At 37.0% G+C, this 7,891-nt stretch overlaps 1 protein-coding gene across 5 annotated transcripts; it reads left to right on the forward strand.

The window, feature by feature from the left end:
- Positions 1–871: 871 nt before the first annotated feature.
- Positions 872–5,852, forward strand: LOC131235370 (structural maintenance of chromosomes protein 2-2-like). 5 transcript variants are annotated; one of them, XM_058232535.1, is made up of 7 exons: positions 1,661–1,774; positions 1,859–1,959; positions 2,046–2,193; positions 2,269–2,435; positions 2,538–2,722; positions 2,892–3,037; positions 5,461–5,852. In XM_058232535.1, exons 4-7 carry the CDS (start codon positions 2,331–2,333, stop codon positions 5,463–5,465), a joined length of 441 nt encoding a protein of 146 aa, XP_058088518.1. In that variant the 5' UTR covers positions 1,661–1,774; positions 1,859–1,959; positions 2,046–2,193; positions 2,269–2,330; the 3' UTR covers positions 5,466–5,852. The 5 variants fall into 5 exon arrangements, with proteins under 5 accessions (XP_058088517.1, XP_058088519.1, XP_058088520.1 ...); XM_058232534.1 differs by lacking the exons at positions 1,661–1,774; positions 1,859–1,959; positions 2,046–2,193 and adding an exon at positions 872–1,316; XM_058232533.1 differs by lacking the exons at positions 1,661–1,774; positions 1,859–1,959; positions 2,046–2,193; positions 2,269–2,435 and adding an exon at positions 1,334–1,643.
- The last annotated feature ends 2,039 nt before the right edge of the window (positions 5,853–7,891 follow it).

The following is a 7,891-nucleotide window of genomic DNA, read 5'->3' on the forward strand; positions in this document are numbered from 1 at the left end:
ATATATGTTTTATTTTATTTCTAGCTTTCTTTTTTAAGAAAAATCTTGATTTGGAATTTCTTTTTCTTTAGAATAAAATTCTGAGTTTGTAGTAAATTTCAGAAGCAGAACTAATGCATGCCCAAAATCAGGTATGTAGTAAATTTTGGTTAGTTGTTCAAGGTTTGTGTAAGAGTAATAAAATTCATGCCATTGTATATGTATCTTGTCAAGTATCAGCTAGGTTGGTAACTGACTGAACATCAGGATATTTGAAGGGCTTTGGGTTTGTCACATGCCCTATGATTAAAGAGATGGAGCAGGGCATAAAGGGAATGGATGGTCAAGTAATTGCTCATTGCCTGGAGGCTACAATGTTCCTCATTACTTTTAGATGTGTTGCACTGGTTTGTACCAATCAACACTCAATGTCTTTAAATGTGCTTTGGTTACTGTAGCTACATCACTGATAGAGCCGGCGACCCCCTTCTATTTTGGTATTTATCAATGGTAAGACATTGTTTTCTAAGTGTAACCCATATATATGATGAATAAATGGGATGATTTTTACACTAGGTGATCCTCATAGTGGGCCAACGTATTGAAAGTTTTGGATGTTACATTCACTTAATAGGTTGGAAGTTATTTGTTGGATGTTACATCTATGGGATAAGGGTTCCTGGAATGCAACACAGAAGAAGAAAGGAAAACAAGGTATTGAAGATAGCATTCTATCTTTCTTCAACATCTTTGGTATAGCTCTTTGGGTTCATCAAGTCAACGAGCTGACTTAGTTGACCTAATAAGATTTTGAGCTGAGTCATCAGGTTCAAGAATGCAAGCCTCAGTTTGGTGTAGGTTTTATGCTACCCTGTTTTCAGATATTGAGTCATCAGATTTTTTTTCTGGTAGTGAGTGTATTTCATTTCAGGCTGGTTAACTATCATGTAGACCATACATTTTCTGTTAAATAAAATGAAATTGTTGAAATTGCTGCTGAGCCTGAGGATGCGGATGAGGCTAGGGCTTGCAGCCTGGCTACACGTGATTCAGATATGCTTTCTTTCCTTTATATTATGATTTAGATGTGTATAGATATTCTATGAGTTTTTGTAATCCACGCATTTGAATCATCATATATGCTTATGATTTTAATGCACCAAAAACCACCCATGTAATCTCAGCCCTGCAAATGCGTCAGCATATCAAGCTCATGGACTTGACATGGATATGTTTGATGTCGCCTAGGTCCGGAACTAGTTGTCCATTCCAATGTTACCAAGATCACCAACCCACCTCATTCTTTTGACAAAAAAGAAAATGAAAAAGAAAAAAAGGTGGCACTTCTAACAGTCATAGATATTATTGTCCTCAGCCCCTAGAGTCTGTATTTGGATGTTCTGATTTCTTTGTGCATGCAGTTTTTTTCCATTGAATTCAATATCAGAGAGTTTCTCAAATGTAGGATGTTTTGCTAGCAGTGATTTCTTTGTTCTAATTCCTTTTACTTTATACCAATGTTTTTATTGTCAAAGTTTAATTTATCTATTTCATTATGGCATTTTCTCATAGGATGCAAGCTCTGGTTGAGGACTACAATTTCAGTGGAGGCATTTTCTCTATGTCAGTATTTTAGTATGCTAATGAGGAAAAAAGCTCTCAAGGTTAGTTCATTTCCACTTAAAACATCGAATAACTAGATAAATCAGCCAGTATGTACATTGACCAGTTGGTAGTTTTTTGGCTTTATCTCGTTTTTCTACAGTGGAGCCTGAATTCATAGATAAATCAGTTGGTATGTACATTGCTCACTTGTGCGTACTACCCAAACTGCACTTCTGTTTTGTTGTTGATTTATAGGTTTGATCTGGAACTACAGATATTTCCATGGGATGTGTCTCGCATTTGAGCATCAACGTGGGTAAAAGCAATCCCAACAAAAACGAGACTGATTCAATTCCATCTTCAATAGACAACAAGGTGCATTCTTGCACACACTTCTTATTATAATTGGTGCATTCTTGCACATGTTTATTTTTAAATTTCGATGCATTCAATTGTGAAAGGATTTATGACTTTGAAAATGAAAGAGAGAGGCTCATTATGGAGAAGGATGCAGTCGTTCAAGAGCATGCTTCCCTAGAAAATCAATTGGTTTCTTTACAGACACAGATAAACAGCCTCACTGCAGAAGTAGATAACCTTACAAACAAGGTGCTTAAACTTACAATCTAACCCTTTTTGCTGAACACAAAATGCACGTGTCTTTATTGCCTTTCCTATTACAAGTTAGTTCCATAAAGAAGGAATATGATCAAGCCCAATCTGAGCTCAATTTGAGTCGTTCAAAGATGAAAGAATGTGACGCTGAGATCAGTGCCATTGTCAAGGAGCAACAGAAGCTTCAACATAAAATTACTGATGCAAATGTTAAGAGGAAAAAATTGGAAAATGAGGTACTTGCAGTGGTTATTCTATTCCTATTTTATTTAACTTGCTTGATCTATGAAATTGTGTATGTGTTCTTGATAGAAATCCACTCTTTCCGATTCACACAGATTAAGCGAATGGAGATGGAACAGAAAGATTGCTCCCTGAAGGTAGATAAACTACTAGAAAGGCATAGTTGGATTGTAGCTGAGAAACAATTATTTGGAAAAAGTGGCACAGATTATGACTTCTCATCTCGTGATCCTCGTAAATCAAGGGAGGAGCTTGAGAAACTTCAAGCTGAACAATCTGGGTGTGTGATTAGATTACTTGTTGTGTTGTTTCCTGTGCTTCTTTGTTTTCTTTTCCATGACAATAAAATAGTATGATTCAACACCTAATTGATGTTTGGTTTTGCATTTTTTTTTAAAGAAGAAGGTTAATGGACATGCATCTCAGTTAATCTGATTGAATGCTTTCAGCCTTGAGAAGAGGGTCAACAAAAAAGTTATAGTAATGTTCGAGAAAGCTGAAGATGAATACAATGACTTATTATCCAAGAAGGTGATTGAAGAGCTTGATGAAAAGAAGAAGGAAACACTAAAAGTTACTTGGGTTAAAGTAACAAGTGAGTCAACACTTCTCTGCTCTCATGTTTCAGTTCATATTTTGTACTTTCTAGTTGAAAATCAAGAATGCCATTGACCTTTTGTTGGTATATTTCAGCGAAAGAAATTTCCTTTCCGGATTATATTAGTTTGCGTGATTTCAGCATTTCAGATGGCTGAAATTATGGCCCAAATTATAGTATCCGGCTTCCTTGGATCCCTGGATCAGACGAAATCGATGGATCCCGAGGATAGGCTGTATTTATGTATTTGCTCGAAATTAATGGAGCAGATCCGGATGTGCGTTAGAGCTATCCAGATGAGCAGGGGTCCTTGGAAGGTGGGAACCGCTATTATGACCATGATGAAGCTGTCTATTTCCTATGGACAGCATTGGAGGGGCCTGACCATTTGGAAAGGCCGTGTTTATGTATTTGCTCAAAAATTAATGAAGCAGACCCGAATGTGCGTCGGAGCTATCTGGATGAGCGGGGGTCCCTGAAATGTGGGAACCACTGTTATGACGATGATGAAGTTGTCAATTTCCTATGGACAACATTGGAGGGGCCTAGCCATTTGAACAGGCCGTGTTTATGTATTTGCTCAAAATTAATGGAGCAGACCTGGATGTGTGTCAGAGCTATCCGGATGAGCGGGGTTCCCTGGAAGGTGAAAACCGCTGTTATGATCATGATGAAGCTGTCCATTTCCTATGGACAACATTGGAGGGGCCTGGTCATTTGGACAGGCCGTGTTTATATCTGTATTTACAGGGACCATACCCTTAACCTAAAATCCAAACGTAAACTCGATCTCGAACCCGAATCCGATTTCCTAAACCTAAATTAACCTTAACGTATTCTCAAATCCCTAAACCTAAACCTACACCTAATCCTAATCTTAACTCTCTAACCTAAACCTAAACCTAAACTTGAAAACCCAAACCTAAACCCGATCCCGAACCCGAACACGATTTCCTATACCTAAACTTATAACCTTAACCTAAACCTATTCTCAAATCCCAAAACTTATAACCTAAACCTAAACCTTAACCTATAACCTAAACCTATAAACTAAAGCCAAAACCTAAACTTAAAACTTAAATGTATTCTCAAATCCCTAAACCTAAACCGACACCTAATCCTAATCTCAACTCCCTAACCTAAACCTAAACCTAAACTTGAAATCCCAAACCTAAACCCGATCCCGAACCCGAACCCGATTTCCTCAACCTAAACCTTAACCTATTCTTAATTCCTTAAAGTTATAACCTATAACCTATAACATATAACATAAACCTAAACCTTAACCTAAACCTAAACCTATAACCTTAACCTTAACCAAAACCTATAAACTAAACCTTAACCCATAACCTATAACCTATAACCTAAACTTATAACCGATAACCTGACCTTAACCTAAACCTAAAACCTAAACCTAAACCTAAAACCTAAATGTATTCTCAAATCTATAAACCTAAACCTATACATAATCCTAATCTCAACTCTCTAACCTAAACCTAAACCTAAACTTGAAAACCCAAACCTAGACCCGATCCCGAACTCGAACCTGATTTTCTAAACCTAAACCTTAACCTATTCTTAATTCCCTAAAGCTATAACCTATAACCTACACCTAAACCTAACCTAAACCTAAAACCTAAACCTAAAACCTAAATGTATTCTCAAATCCTTAAACCTAAACCTACACCTAATCCTAATCTCAACTCCTTAACCTAAACCTAAACTTGAAAACCCAAACTAAACCTGATCTCAAACCCGAACTCGATTTCCTAAACCTAAACCTTAACTTATTCTCAATTCCCTAAAGCTTTAACCTATAACCTATAACCTATAACCTAAACCTAAACCAAAACCTATAACCTAAACCTATAACCTAAACTTATAACCTATAACCTAACCTTAACCTAAACCTAAAACCTAAACCTAAACCTATAACCTATAACCTAAACCTAAACCTAAAACCTAAATGTATTCTCAAATCCCTAAACCTAAACCTACACGTAATCCTAATCTCAACTCCCTAACCTAAACCTAAACCTAAATTTGAAAATCCAAACCTAAACCCGATCCCAAAACCGAACCCGATTTCCTAAACCTAAACCTTAACCTATTCTCAATTCCCTAAAGCTATAACCTATAAGGAATAACCTAAACCTAACCTAAACCTATAACCTTAACCTAAACCTAAAACCTAAACCTAAACCTAAACCTAAACCTAAACCTGGGTTTTGAGTTTAAAAGTCCATCCTAGGTTTGAACACAATACTCATGTTGGATTTTGCCATAGTTTAGAAGATTTGTAGGTACATTTTTTATTTCTTCATATATAAGTGTTTTTTTCTTTTTTTGTCTTTCTTCCTTTTGAGATGTGTACAAAGGCATGCTTGTTTGATTGTGTCTACAAATGCTGTTTTATATAGGCTGACAAGCTAAAGAAGTCAGTGGAGGATGAAATTCATTTTCTCAAGGGAAGGGTTTTAGAACTTGAAAGTGATCTTGTGTCGAAGTCCACAAAAGTTACATCTGCAATTTTAAGGAAACAAGAAGCTTTATCATTTGCATTTGCTTAAATTGACTGTCTGAGGGAAGAAAATTCTGTAAAAACGTGAGCATTATTGGATGCATATGGAGGATGTTTACTGTGTTGGAGTGTATTTGTTTCTTGCACATGAGGGTACGCTTTAGTTGTAATTCTTATGATAAGTTGAGCAAAGTGAAGTATTGTTTATTTAGAAATATGAATGTAGGATGCATTGTATGATTTGATTGCTATTTGTAATAAATGCATTATTTTTTTCCTGATTGCATTTTATGTACTATTTCTATTAGCATTAAGCTTAGATGAGTTATTAATCACAGCAGGTTCTTGCAATGGAAACAGGTCGTGTTATTACAATTTTTTAAAAAATAACTACAAATATAATCCGTAGCTATAGCTACGGCTTTTGTCCGTAGCTATTGGTATCTATTGCTACGGATATTATTAGTGTTATTGGTATTTATTGTTATGGATAAAATCCCTTTTGCTACGGATATGATTCGTAACACGTTTGTCGCTATTGGTGGGGTAACTAAAGGTATTGCTACGGATATAATCCGTAGCTATACCTTTAGCTACCCCACCAATAGCGACGAACGTGCTACGGATCATATCCATAGCAAAAGGGTTTTTGCTATGGTTTTTGGCCATAGCCTTTGCCCGTTTTTCTTGTAGTAATAGGAAACAGTGGGGATAATGATATCCATGTTGAAACCTTGCTAGGCCCAGAGTGATGCTTATTTGTTATCCAAACTGTTCATAAGATCATACAGACATGGATAAAGGGAAAAAACAAATATAAGCCCCCAATAATTTTTCAACCATAGACATTCAATTCAACTATTTCATGTGGTGTGGTCCATTTCAACATTGTATATGCTTCATTTTTTGTCTCAAGCCCTAAAATTATCCGTTAAAATTCATGATCAAAGCAGATAAAATACATAAATTATGGTGGACCTCACAGAGTTTACTCAGTTCGATAAGCATAGTGACTCACCATGATATTGGATTGGTTACTACCCTGCCACCAACGAATCGCCGGTGGTCGGTTCTCTGTGGGACCCACCATGATGTATGTGTTTCATCCATGCCGTCTATCCTTTTTGTTTTTGTTTTTATTTTTTTAATTAATTATTTTTTTATTTATTTTTAAAGATCATTTTATGGTTTGAGACAAAAAAAAATGAGGTATATCCCAATCTCATGTGGACCACATTACAGGAAACAGTGTTGAATGAGTGCAGACCATTAAAAACCTTTACAGGACCATAAAAGTTTTGGATCAAGCTTATCTTTATTTTTTTTCCCTTAATTTGGGCCTGTATGACCTAATCAACAGATTGGATGTCAAATAAACAGTACAGTTGGCCTTAGCAGGCTTTTAATGTTGGATATCCAATCACTACTGTCTCCCTGTGGTGTGGTCCACCTGAGATTTATATACCTCTCATTTTTGGTATCAAGCCCTAAAATGATCCGTGAAATTGGATGAAACACATACATCATAGTGGGTCCCTAGTAGCACCGACCACCAGCCAGTGGCCAATCCGTTTCCATGTGCCGTAGTGTAGGTATCATTGCAAGGATGCGGCTATTACTGTGCAGGCCATCGCCCTGCACATGGAACTCGTCTCAGCTGCCCACGTGTTGCTCTTTGACAACATCTTGGACGGAAGCCGATTAGGAAGCGGATTGGCTGGTGTACCTCACACCAGCTATACAGCTGTTGTATTGAGGTCAGCAAGTTTGATCGGTCTGCATGAGGTCTGTATTATATCCAAACCGTCCATCCATTTTACGAGCTCGTCCTAAGGCTTGAGACAAAAAATAAGACAGATCTAACGATCAAGTGGACCACACTGCAAAAACCTGTGGGGAAATGAACGTCTACCATTGAAACCCTCTTTGGAGTCACAGAAGTTTTGGATCAATTCATTAAGATCTTTGTGACCTTATGAACAGATTGGATGTAAAATAAACGTTATGGTGTGCCCTAAAAATTGTTTACGGTGAAAATCATTATCTCCATTGCTATTTATGGTGTGGTCCAGATGATTTTCATATATGATTTATTTTCTGGATAATGCTCTAAAATGATCTCTAAAAATAGATGAAGGGTGTAGATATAATAAATACATCACTGTGGGGCCATATAACTTTGATCTCCTTTGAACCGTTTGTACAACTTGGAGCTCGAGGAGCGTCAGTGCTCGTCTTTGCAAACAAGTACCTACAGCAGCTATATAGCTGGTGTGCGGTGGATTGGCTGCTGTACCACACACCAGCAACCTCGCTGGTGTATCTACGTG

This window comes from Magnolia sinica, chromosome 19 (genome assembly GCF_029962835.1).
Source record: "Magnolia sinica isolate HGM2019 chromosome 19, MsV1, whole genome shotgun sequence".
NCBI classification, from domain to species: domain Eukaryota; kingdom Viridiplantae; phylum Streptophyta; class Magnoliopsida; order Magnoliales; family Magnoliaceae; genus Magnolia; species Magnolia sinica.

What these genes read in the sequence shown, in the direction of transcription:
- LOC131235370 (XM_058232533.1), top strand. Translation starts at nt 1,497, where the DNA reads ATGTTTTTATTGTCAAAGTTTAATTTATCTATTTCATTATGGCATTTT. An exon ending in TGAGGAAAAAAGCTCTCAAG is followed by an intron (nt 1,644 to 2,537) that starts GTTAGTTCATTT and finishes CGATTCACACAG; the next exon opens with ATTAAGCGAATGGAGATGGA. An exon ending in CTTCAAGCTGAACAATCTGG is followed by an intron (nt 2,723 to 2,891) that starts GTGTGTGATTAG and finishes GAATGCTTTCAG; the next exon opens with CCTTGAGAAGAGGGTCAACA.